This window comes from Scomber scombrus, chromosome 6 (assembly GCF_963691925.1).
Source record: "Scomber scombrus chromosome 6, fScoSco1.1, whole genome shotgun sequence".
Classification (NCBI taxonomy): Eukaryota; Metazoa; Chordata; class Actinopteri; order Scombriformes; family Scombridae; genus Scomber; species Scomber scombrus.
Genome location: NC_084975.1, coordinates 19636450 through 19652729, shown reverse-complemented (window position 1 = coordinate 19652729; position 16280 = coordinate 19636450). Strand labels below are relative to the sequence as shown.

The window sequence follows — 16280 nt, the reverse complement described above, 5'->3', positions numbered from 1 at the left end:
AAAATGATTACAGACATGAAAGAAATGCTAAAAATGAAGATGATAAAAATCTACCACAGCAAAAAACTGAAAAATGCCATGTGAGAGATCCATGTAGAATTTAGAGGATCCCAAAGATCTCCTGTGTGTAATTACGGATACAAACAGTGATGTATTAAAGAGGAAACAAAACAGAATACAACACTACTGATAGGAGGGAGTGGACGGAGCCAATTGCCTCTCTACCATACCTACCTCACTGGACCTGGACATTACTGCTGAGCATGGGCAGAAAAAGAGTTTAGGGAAGTCCAGGGAAGGAGAAAGGGTGGGAGGACGGGGAGGCAGGGAGGGGGAGAAAACAGACGAAAACTTAACATGCTGGGGTAGGGCTATGCTTGACAGGAGCACTACTCAAAAGAAGAAGAGTAAAAGCAAAAGTAGTCTACATCATATGGCTGCATGATGTCATGAAGAAGAACAAAATAAAAGTACAGGGCCTGTGACTGAACGGCATCACGCGCATGTAAAGCCACGCTAATGGACTTCAATGAACCATTGTGATCAAACTACTTTTTACAATGTAACTGTGACTGAGAACAATTGGCCATTCATTGAATTGCAAAAGCTAGCGTTGGTGGACTGATTCCTGTATGTGCCTCCTAATGTGTGCGAGCTTCCATTCAAAAACAGATTTTTTTTTGCTCCATCACCTCTTCTTTTGTCTTCTCTACTGTGTTTCCTCCAATAAAAGAATAATCCAGTTAGTCTTTACACAGCTCTTACACTTAACTGCAATAAATCAGATGAAAACACTGTATGTGGTTTATTATTTTTGTAATTTAACAATTTTTGCCAAAGGCTTACTTGCACCAAAATAAACAATTTTACATGGATGAGCACAAAGTTTTATCATTTCTTTGAGACATTCATGTTTTATGTCTTTTGTAGCCTGTCACCCACTTTCCCTCTGCCCAGTAAGCCCCCTCCACTTCTTACCGAATGAAGAACCGCCACAGGGTCCAGGTGAAGATCAGCAGGATTCCTAAAAACCAGCACTGCATAATGAAGAAGGGAATGGGCAGCATGATGGTGTTGGGGTCATACTTGACCACTATGAGGAACTCTGTCACTGTGATCGCCGCCACCAGCCACGCCTGCTGGCCAAGCTTCTTATGGAATTTCCTGACAGAAATATAAAAAGGTGTTATTATGGAAAAAATCTATGTTTATAGGTAAGCTCTTGTTGTGGGCATGCCTAAATAAACAACATATCACTGTAAATGCAGTATTCAAGGTTAATACAACTCTATTAATAGCATACATAAAAGTAACACTTGTAGGCCACATGAAGCAGCCGCACTGTTATCCACATGAGTTACCAAAAAGCTGCCTAAAGCAAACAGATACTCAGTAACTCAGTTTCTAACAAACAGCTACTGAAACCAGGTCAATATTCTACAGTGTGTTTCACACAGATTTGTATATGGCTAGTATTTTTCAGTCTTCCGTTTACTGCGATTATGGTTAATAAATATGGAGTGCATACTTGCTAAAAGCAGACATATGAGTTCATATGAGGATGAAAACCATCTCCACTGCACAAAAAAGATGTCAAATGTTAACTACAATGCTGAATACTGTTTGCATATTTGTCAAACAAGCAGAAATGCTTGCCCCCAGAACGCAAACATGATAAGAAGCTTACACTATCAGTCAGGTAAATACACTCACTTCCTAAGCTGGTCTGAGGGTTTCCCAACACGATGCTTACATGCAATGCATACTGGCACATGTAAGCATCGTGGCACAGATCTCTGTTGATTTCTCTCTCACTAGAAATATGAGATTATGAGCAGTACAGACTGGATGTCCATACATAATAACAGTCAGAAAAATGGCTCTTTACAGGATGGCTACCAATTATTTATGGTGTTTATCAGCACTTTTAGACCTTGTTTTTGACCAGTTAAATATATTTGCTATCAGTTGTGGAACAGGTTCATTAATTGCCTCACTATTGTCGCTTATCAGTTACTTTTTTGACTGAAAATGTAGCACAGCTTTCCACTCTGGCATGTAGAACAGTCAGCAGCAAACCCTTTTAAACTGTTAAACTTGTTTTTTTACATAATAAACTTGAATAATAGCAACAGCACTACTGCTACTACTGCTCAATACAATCTGTGTTATGGATTGCTGTTCCAGATGTTGTATGTTAAGTGTTACTCAATCTATTAGTCCATTTGATCAGCCTATAAATCCAACAAACCCCAGCACCAATTGACAGCCTTGTCGCTGCTACTCACGGGTCATCCATGAAATCGTAGATCTCCCTCATGGCTACACCTCCAACATTTACAAAAAAGACTAGGCGGAGCAGCACCAGGTAGTGTTCAGGGGGCATCCACAACACAAACTTCAGGTAGAAGGTGTTCAGCTCCGCCAGCAGAAACTGAAATGAGGAGTCAAGACCAAGATAGCAACTAATGAATATTGACAGTAAGAATTCATCACCCCATTACTTTTTCAATTAATTGGTTGATCACTTACTCAATAAAATGTCATAAACAATGACCAATATCCACCTCTAAAACAGCTTATACTGACTGATTAACCATAAATGCACTCCTTACAATAATACATACAGAAAAACAGCTAATTTTGTCATTGACTGTCATTGATTCATTTTAGCCAACAACTTCTTTGAGCACCATACTAAGGACTTTCAGTGGTAAAAAATTATGACAACAGTAAGAAGACAAACAGAAAAAAGGGAGTGTGTATGGTGACATAAACAGGAACTCTTATTTCATGTTACACCTTATTGCTGTCAAGCTGTTGTAATTTCTGTTTTGAAATGTTTTCTTGCTTTAAAATGCTAATAGAGCGAAGTGATTGTAAGAAGCTTAAGAAATATGGACTGAGGTACCACTAAGGTATGTGCACAATGTTGACGATCTTTCATTGTATTGTCCCCTTGAAAATCTAAGTCCTCTTGAAAGGTTAACAGGTTTATTTCTTACCATGAAGATGATGCCTAACACAGCGAGCCAGCGACGAAGGTTGGAGGCAGGCTTCCACTCAAACTTCACCCAACTGTACGGTGTAAACTGGAAGGCTATTCGCTTTATCTTCCCCCTGAGAGAGACACAGCAGAGATGCAGTTAGAAATACAGCAATACTGGTACTTCTGCAGCTTAAGGCAACACTACCCCAACTTGATTAATTATACCTTCCATATATCTGTCAAACAATATGTAGAGGATACCACTTATAGAAAGAACAAAAAAAAGTATCACATGGACTTTAACTAAGAATGTGAATTATTCAGAGATTTCTATAATCCTGTAAAAGTAGATGTCCTTCTACAGTGGTAAGTTTATCTAATTTTAGAGTGAATCAAATGTGCAGGTTGTTGAGGTTGTGGTGTAAAGTCGTACTTGTATGTAGGAATGTTCCACAGGCCCTGCCACTGGTAAGGCTTCATTGACAACCAGGCCAGCGTCTGCATGCCACAGTAGATCCCCAGACCGTTACAAACCAACACATCCATGATCCACTGCAGAAAAAACAGCATCATCTTATCAAAGGGTAATAGGGCACAGAGTAAGGCCACTGCACACATATGGTCTCCCCGCACAGAATTTGTATATGTTTTACATTAGATCTCTTCTCATTGCTTCATTAATATCTACCCGAGTCTCCTGTTAGCTTTGCTTTTCACTCAACAGTAAGTTAATCTGCAGTAATAATTAATAATTCATCATGTAATGATGCAACCTTAGTATTTAGCAAACTTTCACTCAACTTTAACCTGAAAACTAGGGTCTTTAAAGTTTCTTTTTAAAGTGTGTGTGTATGTATAGAGGTGATTTTGTTTGTGTAACTACTGTTACACAAACAAACTGTAACTACTGTTAAGTAACTGACCTGACTTTGAACTGACAGCCTACTTGAAGTGTTTTCACAGCCAACAGTTTATCTTTATATAATGCTCCAGTTTTTGTCTGTTTATATTCCATGCCATTGCTGTAATGCTTTAATGCTTCCTTATGCAGTTTACATGGTTTATTTTCACTTTTGTCCACCTAGTTTCCACACTGGTATCACTGAAGTTTATTATCATGAAACAATTGAGGACTTAATTGTTACCATTCAACAGCTGAAATTAAACAGCTGCACCAGAAAAATCCTGGGCCAGGATATTACACAATTTTAGTGCTTCCTCAATTCCTAATATGGGATAGTGCTTCACATTTAACTCTTATATCAGCCACTGCACTGTGGAGAAAAAGCTCAGGATTACAGTAAGCCTTTACAAACCTGAAAAAGAGTTGAACATGTTTTTTGGGGGTTTATTTTTTTTTTACAGGTATACTACATTTTGTATACATCTGTTTACTCTTTATTTTGAGGAACCTGAAAACATTTTTATTATGGCAAGATAGTCAAAAATGTTACATGTCAAAAAGTGAGATGTGCGTCTCAAAACTGTATAGAAAATAACAACCTTTATCTTATCCTTATCCTTACTTACCATTATCTACACATTACTAGTATGGCGATTCTCAACTTCATGTTTATATATTCATTCTTTTATATAAAGAGGAGGTTTGAAGGGCAACACCTGTTGATGCTTACCGTGTCCTACTGCAAACCACCCCAGTACAATTGTGTTTGTTTCTTTACTGTGTGCTTTTGCTCTGTGTGTTCTGTAGAGCACTTTCCATCAGCTGTGTTGTGTGTAAAGTGATTTACAAATAAAGTTGAAGTTGAAGCATAAAAATTACTAGCATGATAACATGAGGTAACATGAAAGTAAGCAAAGGATAAGAGCAGTAATACTTATACATACATGGTCCCACCAGCACTCGGAGAAGTTAGGTAACTGGTGTTCCAGGCTGTATTCCAGGAACTCAAACATGACGCTGATTATCATACACATCCACCAATCCCGAATCATCAGCGTCTGAGGAAAACAGAGCAGGAGGGGGGAGAGAGGTGAGCAAGAGAGGAACAGTGGGAGGAGGTCAGCAAGATGGCACAGTAAGAGACTTACACTGTTCATTGTTGCAAATATAACACAGCAGACTGGTGCTGCACACAGTTCACCCAAATATTCATTTACCTAATGTGTAAAAGTGCAAACCAAGCAAGTTAAGCACTTTATTGTAAATAAATCATAGCTTTTATCACAGCATTGTATTAGTATTAGTTAGCGCTTGCTGTCTTATGTTCATCCCAGCAACACATGGCCTTTTATCCAGTGCATTTAACTGCAATTCATTTTAACTATTTCTCTGATATGTAAACTAAAACTTTTTTTTTTTGATTAGGCACTCCAAATAATGATGACCCATTCAAAAAATCTTTTGCCATTTAATATCTGATTATGGCCAGTCACAATTAGTGCACCCTGGTGTGTTCATTCATTTACATTCAGTTAGGAAATTAGCATTGATATCTACCTTGATATACCATCCCAGGAAGTGAGCTGGAACAAAGCCATCCATCTTGTCCTGTGGAGACAAACCAACATGTTATTTTAACACCTTGTTCTCTTTACAAAAGAGGTTGTTCAGCTTCAATTTACGATGGCAAATTCAGCCAAAACACACAATTATCCCCAATATACAGCATATTTCTACACAATCATTAAACCATTCATTTACATTTCAGCTCTAAACAGATTTCAATCAACTAAAGGTACCTTTAGTTTAGACTGTGTGACACAGACTATCATGTGAGTTTATCACATGTCACATTGTGCAAGAAGACTTTTTTGAAAATACAGCAAAAATTACGTCTTTTTTGTTTCACTTCCATCATTTTGGTTTTTGTGTGCCATAGTGGTATTAAGAAAAATAAGTTCATTTTCCTCTAAACTTCATTGAATAAACTGCACTTTTGAAACGTTTGTAGGCTTCAAATGTCTTTGTAGACATGGGTTGTAACAGCAGTCACACTGTGACAATGTGGCCTTAAACTTCTTATATTGTTGTTTTTACCTCAAGCTGTCTTTGGTCGTCAAAGCTCCAAATCATTTGACAGTGCATGTGTCTCACAGTGAGATCTAGAAGCACTGTTTTGTACTGACGACCAAAGATTTTGACAAATTTCTCTCGATTGTCTCTCATGATTGCCACTTTCATCTCAGACAGCCCAAAATCTGATAGTGTAAAAGAGCCTTTAGTTACACTTCTTTCAATTTGTCAACTGTGGTTAAAGTTAAATGCAACATCAGCACAAACATTGCTGTTGAGAATAATGTTGCATTGTCTCTCATGTAATTAGGTTTTAGAAAACTAAAACATGATGGACTATTTACCATCATTCTCTATGCTCTCATTAAACACCACATCCGATTTATTTTTGCACTTTCCAGGATGGGCACAGTGAGGTTAAACACTGTATCACTGAATAGGACAAAACTTGGCTGGGCATCATAAAAAACAGAAATTATATTTACAAAAAGAGTGTTTTAGCTTAAGTACTGAGGTATGTCTTTTTTTTTGAGCAGCACAGTTCACTCACGTCCCATATAAAAAATCTAATTTTAATTATCTCCGCCAGGCATAAGCCTGGAGGGGATCATGCTTGTGGCTGTGTGTCTGTGTGTGTGTCTGTCTGTCCAGAGCTAATCTCACATAGTACTGAATCTATAAGCCTAATACTTTTTGTGCATTTATGACTGTATGTTCAGTGACCTCCCGTGGTTGCAGTGATTCACAATTATTTAAAAACCTATTTTATAATGCCATTCCTTCGCTATCGTAAAGCTTACAAATTTGCCCTTTTCAGCAATCCTCTTCATTTTACAACATGTGTTACGACATAGCAAAAGGCATTTCTGGTAACGGGCTAGACTACATACAAGGCTTAGTTAGACTGTTGCAGACCACATTTTGGACTCATATTGAAACAGAGGTCTGCTGATTAATGTATGAGAAAGAGGAAAAAAATGAGGTAGAAATCATGTCAAATGGACAATGAGTTCATGAATGAATGTTAGAAATTAACAAAGATTAAGAAGGGATTCTCTCAATTTCACAATAATGCAGACGACCATGTACAGACAGCCACATGATTTGTGATCTGGGTCATTTCCTTATTAGTAATAATTGAGGGCAAAGCTTTAAACTTTCAGCAGGACATAATAAAAAATGTCTCTTCTTAGAAAGGTACTTTTTACTGTGTAGCCAGTTATCAGCAAAATATTACACATCTCAGATAATATGTTTTAAACAACATGTATGTTGTCCAAATTAAATTGAGTGAGAAAACCTATAAAATTCAAAAGACAATGTGCACAAATAAAACAAAATAAACAGTCTCACCCAGATGTTGTGAAAGGGGTCGGTGGTGTTGCCTGGGTCGTACATGAGGCAGTTTCCTCCATAGTCACGCTCAGGGAGGGGAACCCCAAGCTTAGGGTCAATGTACTTCATGAACTGCCGCCCATCGTGCACCGTCTGGATAACAGAGTTCAAAGGAAAGAGGAAGGGCACCGTTAGCACTTATTATAACAAGAAAATAGTTTTATGGTTTCAGTCTCTACCTATAGATGTTCCACAAACTCAATTTATGAACTGGGATAGAATAATATCGAGATTCATCTGGGGAGGCAAAAGACCCAGGGTAAGGTACGAAACCCTCCAGCTACCTAAACATAGGGGAGGCACGGGCCGCCCCCAAAATTGAAAGAATATTACCATGCAGCCCAGCTCAGGGATGTGGCATACTGCTGTAAACCAAATTATGTGGCAAAGTGGAAAGATGTGGAAAAAGAATTTGATGGTTACCCTATCCAGAGTATAATTGGCGATAGAGAAATTTACAAAAAAATACAGAAAGGTATGGACCCGATTACCTCATTCACTCTAGAGCTGTGGTTCCAAGTAACCAGACAGCATAAAATGGAGAATATAAATCAATTAAAATGGGTAGCATTTGATAACCGAGTCATCTTGATAAGGGATTCAAATTATGGATAGCTAAGGGAATTACAGCATGGTGTACCTTGGAAGAGAAAGGAGAGCTGGAGAGTTTTCAAAATATGAAGGACAAGTATAACCTGGGGAAACATGACTTGTACAGATATTTGCAGTTAAGGGATTATTATACGAAAGAAATGAAAAAAAAAGAGATCCTTCCATAGAAGTAAGTGGTGTGACTCAAATCATAATCAAGTCTTACAAAGGAAACCCAATCAGACTTATATCTGCACTATACCAAGCATTGACAGCAAATAAGAACTCAACCAACTATATTAAGGAGAAATGGGAAGCAGAATTTGGTATAGAAATCACAGACAAAGAATGGCAAGATATGTGGAAGATGCATCAAACATCCACTAATTCTCGGACATGGAGGGAGTTCTCCTGGAAGAACTTAGTACGCTACTATCAAGCCTAAGATTAAGAATAAATATTCAAATACTAATCATAGGTGCTGTCGAGAATGTGGTGAATTAGATGCGGACCATGCTCATGTCTTTTGGAAATGTTGTAAGTTGTCATGGTTTTGGGAAATGGTGCATAATACTCTGCAAAAGATACTAGGATATAATATTCCTATGGACTGTAAAACTTTATATATGTGTAATTTCAATGAGGGAAATGTACATGTAAGTGATAGATATCTGGTAAAGATTTTACTGATAGCCAGTAAAAAGGCTATAACCAGAAAGTGGTGTAAACCTGATCCCCCTGATAACGACCAATGGTTGGAAATAGTGGAAGAAATCTACGTGATGGAGAGGATGACGTTTCGCATGAGACTGCAGGAGAAGCAGGGAGAGCAAAAATGGGACAAATGGACACAATTTAAAAACACAGGTGAAAAATGGAAGTGATGATTCAGGAAATGAGGACTTGAAAATGCAAAGAATGAGACTCCCCTAATGGTATTGTTCCTTTTTTTTAAAAAATTTTTTAAATTTGTTTGTTCCATTTTCTTTTTTGTGATGTCCTTTTGTTGTTAAAAAAAAAAAAGGAAAAACTAATAAAAATCAAAGTTAAAAAAAAAGAAAATAGTTTTATGGAGACAGAGCTGCAGAGACCATCATTATAAAACACTGGCATGTCCAAACTATTCCATAAAGGGCCATGTCCCTGCATAACGCTGTTACAATGTTTTTGAAGAAAATCATATCACATTTATATTTTTGAAACAGGGCTCCTCTTTTACATATTCTCTAAAAGTTTAAACTTTAAACATAGCAAGTTTTCCACTTCTTTGTCGTCAATATAATAATACTGTTCTGGAAGCTTTTCCCAAGTTAAAATGTTTATTTTCTTTGCACAAGTTAAAAAGGCGGATGGCTGAAGTATTTTTTAACAGTGTCCAGACCTGATTAAGACACAGTTTGCCAGCCGTAAAGTGTTATATAAACGGCACCCATTGCTGCTGTTTCTAAGAGTCTGATTTTAATTAAACTTGGGCAGAGTAGCGAGGCTTCCAGGGTTACTGATGTAGGAAGACTGCAGAGTACCAGAGATTGGAAGAAAAATCTGACCAAAATCCTTGATTTTGGACAGTTTTTAGCCCTAGTTTTCAGATGCCCTTATTGACTATTTCAGGATGGAGCTGGACACTACATAATACACAATTTAAATCAATATAGGAATATGAATTAAAATGAATATTGAATGTAGAGATTTCTGTCACACAGGTCATCCAACTTCCAAATGAAACAGGTTTTAAAACTAGTAACGTAACAGTAATATGTTCTCAAACTGTGGTTAAAAAGGGACAGTCTTAAAGAGTTGCAATAAGTTAGATTCATACTTTAAAAAAAAAAAAAAATGTATATGTATCTTGTGCAAAGCCAAATTGTTATTATATATTTATAGTGATGATTAGTCTTACAAATTATATAAATGTATGATCCTATAAGTATCCCTGTGGTTTCTTTCTATACTGAGGACTAATAAGGAATTTGAGGAGAACTGCTGCTTTGTCACAGAGCTCCTACTGCTTTAAGAGATATTTTGGGGCTAATTTTGCCGTGAGAAAGCTCAGTTTGAATTTCCAGAAAATGAACAGCTTCTATATTGATGAGTTCTGTGTGTACATCCATGTACATGCATCATAAGCAAATATAACTGATGTACAGTATACAAGCGTGCACTTGTCTCATGGTTTTCCCTTTGCTTTTGAATTTGTATGTGCATATGTTGATGTATGTGTGCATCTTTGAATATTTTGATGCAAGTTTTTTTGCATGTATTTCATCAGCACACCCACCTGGAACAGGATAAAGATGAGGAACAGCTCGTAGACGACAGTGACACAAAGCCAGAACCGCCAGTAAGCTGCAGAGAAAAAGAGAGAGAAAGTAATGGTTAGATTTAAACTAGAAGTTACACATACTGTACTCTTCACTTCTAAAAAATAAACCGAAAACAGGTAGTTGAATGGAATCTGGGGACTCATGATTTTGGAGGGATTTTTTTGTTGTTTTTTTACAGGTTCCAGATCAAAGATTATGAACATATTATGCAGTCTGACAAAGTGAGTCATGCTCCATTTTGTGTCTAGTACTAATGTCTCTGTCATACCCACACCTTCTTAACAATCCTGACTGCACCTATAGACATCTCTAACTGTTTCTGTACCCCTCCTTTGTTTTAGAAACATTTGACTTTCAACACACTAAAAAAGCTTAATACTGGGTTTTGTCGAGTTAACTTCTGCATTACTACCCTGACTTTGACATTTAGTCTTCACCCTGAGGCCCTTCATTTATAGATCAAAATACAAGAAATAAATGGGGAGTGTGTTTTGACATTTAGAAACAGGAACACACGAGATGCAGGTGGTTGATTTAGTGCCAAATCATGAAATGTGATTTTAATATTGCAGAACTTCCCCTGAATCATATTTTGATTAATTAGTTTGCTATACAAACATTACAGTGTTTTTTTTCTATTACAAAAGATGAAATTGAGCAATGATAAAGCAGAGAATCAGTCAGGGGGACCTGGTTTACATTAAGGTTGATTCAGCAGCAGATTAAAAAATTATGTGGGATGACCTCCACAGTCTGAAGCTGCTGTAACATATTGTAATAAATGTCCCACACAAGAACGAAGCTGTTGTTTTAGAGTGAACCGTTTGTTATAATTCTGTTTGAATTCATGTGTATTCAGTTTGCCGTCAGGTTGTCACTCTGAAATCCCCTCTGGGTCTTTTCCCAGGCTACCAACCTGCAACAACGGCAACAGCAATTGAACCTACTTGTCTGGCTCAACAGGTCAGGGAGTATGACGCAGTCACAAAATACACACACACATACACAGGCACAAAACTCTCTTTTGTCTTTCATTCCACAAAAGGAGGAGGCCAGGAGGCACAAGTAATGTAGCAACAGCAGCCCAAATTCTTGCCCGGCCACTTCACGCCTTCAACAACTGCCACAGTCAGAGTGTTTCCATGCACACTGCCGTCCACACCCTGTTATCGCCCTTCCTTCCTTCTTTCCTTCCTTCCTCTTTTTCCTCAGAAGTTAGTGAGAAACAAGCTCATTGAGGGACGAGATACAAGTGTCCTCTGCATGAATTTCCTGCTCAAAAACATAAATAGCCAATTACTAAGAACTGCACTATTTAAATATCCTTTTATGGTGAATGGAAGATTTTTTTTTTAAAGGTTACACAGTGCCAAAGTTAAGCTTATGCAGTCACCAAATAAAATATAATATAATATATAACCAACTAAACAGTTTAATTAAGTCTTTAAAATAACTAAACTATAAAAGCACGCTGCAACAGAGGCTCTATTCAAAAGCAAGTTTAAAATAACTTTTTGGTAATGAGCAAATAAAAAAGCACTTTCAATAATGAAGCAGACTTATATCAACTATTAAGACATAAATCCAACTGCAGCAGCACTTCTTCTCCATCCAGACACCATACAGCTTATTTATTTTATATGTCTATTACAACACAGCAAGCATTCACTGCATGTTTATGAACAATATAAAATACTACAACATCTTCAAACAGCATTCTTATTGAGTGTTTGAGGGAAACTGTGATGTGCACACGTACGGGATAATATCCAACAAATTGTGTGGTCACTCTCTCTCCTTCCCTGCAGCTGTCCTTCAACCCCACCAGCTATCAGTTTAGCCATGACATAATTTAAAAAGTTCTGTCTTTCCTGTGTTTACATGTCCATATTCATGCAAATGTCAGATGATGATGTTTGAAACTAAATGTGCATAGCACGTACAGAGCAGCAAAAATAAAAATAAAACAGCAGTTTATCTATCTTTTTTTATTGGTTACATAAATAACCCAAGCATCAAGCTCTTTGACTTAAACCATATGGTTGCTGTCTTTATATAAATATTGAGGTATTTCATTAGAGCTGTAAACAAATACCTACATCAGAGGTGTCCAGTTATACTGCTCAGTTACCAGAACTTAATGGACACTTGACAATGGACATTGAGTTCTCAGTGGCCATTATATCATTTCAAGTAATACTAACTTTCCTGATGTCTAATGTCTTTGTATATTTTCCCTAATCTCTTGGATTTCAGTGTGACATTAATAGATGGTCTGAGGAGGATCTGCCTTTAAAACAGCAGCTCAAATATGAGTGGGAGAAATTAGCGAGTTGAGATCATCATGTTCATGTGAGTGCATCATTTGAATCACTAAGCTGTTCACTGAGCACTACAGTCCTGCAGATAATGCTTCTATAAACCGGGATAAACTTTAACAACCTGTAATGAAGATGTTCACCCAGTATGAGCTTTTGTTTGTTGGTGTTTATCTTGCTCTCTATGGGATTTGACTGGATCCAACCCATGCCAGGAAAACATCCAACCTGCTTTCAACAGACTATGGATTCTTCATTTATTCATTTGCCCCTTTTATTTGGACAATCACATTCAGCAAGCCATTTTCTGTATTGATTCCCAGCACTCACAGGGTCTATATGAAAAATTAACATGAGATTCTCAAATGTTGCTATTGATCAATATATTGTTAAATGCTCTCAGAATCTCTTAGCCATCTACACAGGATGGGAAAGGAAAAACAATCAATGTGCCATTAAAAAGTCAGTCTGAACACCTCCTGACAATAGCATGCTATATGAACAGTGTAAAGTCAATCACTGTAATGGCAGATATATTTCTAATGTTTCATTGCTCATATTTGTAAACAAGTGCTTTACTCCTGCCAAACTATTCATTTGTCCGAGGGCAAACAGATGTCACATATTTTGAATATGATTCAGAATTGCACTGCAAAAGCTTGAGCTACTCAAATTATTTATGTGATATTTAACCTGCATTGGCATCTCTTTATTTTCTTTGACATTTTCCTCATTTTTGGAAAGATGATAGTATGGAGTTGTGGAGTTCTGCAAGTGTTTTTCCACATTCTGTATTCCCATTTCACTTTAGTCTTTAAACAATATCCTCAATATTACTTAACATAAAAACACAAGACTTTGCCAGATAGTGTAACAATCCTATATGTTTATACTGTGACCACCAGTTTCAATCATTTCAACTTTGTTCCTGACAGAACACTTTTTTCACTTTTTGGTGCATAAGACTGCCAAGAGTACTAGAAATACTCATGAGCCTCAGCTGCCATTGCTACAGAGACAAAGTTACACAGAGGCACTGGAGTGGTAATGAATTCAGAACGCTTTGTTTTGAACTTGTAAAGAAAATGCTGCGCCATAGTTGCTATATTCACTCAAAAGTGACCCAGATATTAAAAGTGAAGTGATTCACACAAATTTGATCAAATTTAGTTTTATTTGAATTTTATTGAGGGGTAAAAAAAACAGGTTGTTCATGTGTACTTATGCAATAACTGTACACATCTTACCTGGATGTGGTCTTGTGAAGGGTCCATCTTTGGCTTGTGTCACTCCAAAACAGAGGAACACCAGGATACTGGCCACAATCCCCCTACAGGAGCACAAATAATAAACACAAAAAATGTAATTGAAGTCTATGTTATACTACTGATACAAATAATAAAACCCCCATGTATGAATATCAGATTTTCTGTGGACTTAAAAGCCTGGCCTAATCTCAAAGATCTGTGATATGAGTACAAATAGCAAAGATTGGGCAGAATTTCATATAATAAAAATCTGGAGGCCTATCCCAGCAGCTTCCCACATTTCCCGCTGTGTTTCCTAAGAGATGAGATCATTTTGAAGCTGCTCCTGTGAGACTGTGTTGCGTCTGATCCCTGCTGTATTGAACTCCGAGAACAAGACAAGGTTGCTGCTCTGAACTTACAAATTAACAAGGTAAGATTAGACTCTGGGCGTACAATGCGATTACAGCATGTGCTCGCCAACGAGCGTGGTAGCGTGAGTGTAAGTGATTGAGTAATTGATTGTGTTAAAGTGTGTAGGTTGGAAAAGTGAGTGTATGTGATTCAGAGAACATGAATGTGTGTCAAAGTGAGGGTGGATGCGTGTGAGCTGGTGAGAGTGAGTATATGGCCCAAATAACAATGTTTAAAATGGAACTGGAGTATCAAACAGTGTACAACTGAGCAAGTGATTGAGATTTGGTGTGTGGGTGTGTGGGTGTGGGTGTGTGTGTGGGTGTGGGTGTGGGTGTGTGTGTGTGTGTGTGTGTGTGTGTGTGTGTGTGTGTGTGTGTGTGTGTGTGTGTGTGTGTGTGTGTGTGAGCTCCGCTGCCAGGAAGAAGCTCTAGCGTCTTTATCCCCTCGAGCCAGTCTGCACTGACTGCAGCAAATCCTGCTAAGAAGTGTCCCACAATCCCTCACAAACACTAACATACACACAAACACAACCTACAATCACTATCTCTGTCACAAACACACACACACACACACACACACATTCACACAACATTTTATGCTGCCTGCTTGGCTTTCCTTGATTATTCAATCCCTCCACCATGCACACACACACACACAGAGCAAATGTATAATATCATAAGACTTAGATTAAGAAACTATTTTTTTCCCTACACTTTCAGTTCACATGAGACATTACACAAAGCCAGCCTTTTCCTGCATTGAGTAACGCTTCCAAACACTGACTGAAGTTGAGTTTAGAGTTTGGTAGAACAGAGAGGAGCTCAGTGCTCAGGTGGTGGTCATCAGAGCAGCATGAATCAACTCCTGACTGACATGATGAGGTCAGTTCAGCCCAAGTGAGTAACACCAAAGTCAGCTCAGGAATTAATATTTAAAGATATCAGGGCTCCAGACTGACTTTTCCACTGGTAGCAAGTAACAAGTTTAGTACTGCGCTAGCTATTGCGGGTAAAAGTAGCACTTTTTCTACTTCACTGGCTCAGAAAGGGAGTGTCAGTCTCTCTTTCTGCCTGTACCTCTATCATCAGTAGCATCTGAACCATAACCTCTCATTGGATCTCCCTCCCCACCAAACTCCTCCTCTCTCTCCTCATCTTGTAAAATAATCAGCTATAGACCGCTTCGTTTTTATTAAATGGTAACAGCTAAATGGATTGTTTCATCAAGTTCTGTGTCCTCAACTTTGGAGAACGTGGATCCCGTATAGAGCTGCTGCTACATACACACGTCACGATCTGTGTGAGTGCTGCAGGTGGCACCAAAACAGCCCAATGATCAGTCTGGATCACTGGATATACAGTTTACATTCAAATATACATGAGGTGTTTGGCCTCTTAACTTTCAGCAAACATTTTTACATATAGTACACTCACCTCAAGTTTTGGACCTTTGACCAAGTTTACCAGACATCCAACATCATAACAGTATAAAAATAACAGAAATCACAAAAAGCATGATTTGATTTCCCTCTTTAAAAACTTGACCAACTTGACAGTGTTGCTGACCTTTGAGGGAACAGAAAGGACTCGAGAGTTTGAATTAAAAGAAGATTTGTCGCACCATCTAATTTTAAAAGACCCTGCTCTGCCAAATGACATGCAACTCCAACAGAGCTTTCCTCGTCTAATCTAATTTGCCACAAACAGAGCTAGCCACTTGAAAACCCAAAAGCAGTCCTTACGCAAACTAGCTTCTACCACCTATTTTGCTGTGCCTCTTTCTTTGGTCACGAGACACTAAAAGGGCAAGCTGCATTAAACCTCTATCATTTTGCTTTTTTATCAAAGTTTGCATGCTTCAGTTAATGAATTGTACAGGGTTGCATGTTTTCTCAGTGTTCAAAGAGTAAAGATTCCAACACATTTGCCAAATCTTAATCTAATCAAATTGTGCACTGATATTCATGCTCTTTTTTATGGTCATCTAGGGTTTTTTTTCCCTGTGGAAAAACTCCAAACAGCT

At 37.8% G+C, this 16280-nt stretch overlaps 1 protein-coding gene across 3 annotated transcripts in view; it reads right to left on the bottom strand.

The window, feature by feature from the left end:
* ptdss2 (phosphatidylserine synthase 2) overlaps positions 1-16280 on the bottom strand; it is a 261708-nt gene that overhangs the window by 239882 nt on the left and 5546 nt on the right. For all 3 annotated transcript variants that reach the window (XR_009925316.1, XM_062420987.1, XM_062420985.1), the window contains exons 4-12: positions 13842-13924; positions 10231-10298; positions 7320-7454; positions 5451-5501; positions 4838-4951; positions 3423-3541; positions 3006-3120; positions 2289-2434; positions 979-1164 (exon numbers count right to left, since the gene is read on the bottom strand). Coding sequence is in view for 2 of the 3 variants with exons in the window: in XM_062420987.1 (XP_062276971.1) it covers positions 979-1164; positions 2289-2434; positions 3006-3120; positions 3423-3541; positions 4838-4951; positions 5451-5501; positions 7320-7454; positions 10231-10298; positions 13842-13924 (1017 nt within the window). In the remaining variant the exon portion in view is untranslated. The remainder of the gene's footprint in view (positions 1-978; positions 1165-2288; positions 2435-3005; positions 3121-3422; positions 3542-4837; positions 4952-5450; positions 5502-7319; positions 7455-10230; positions 10299-13841; positions 13925-16280) is intronic.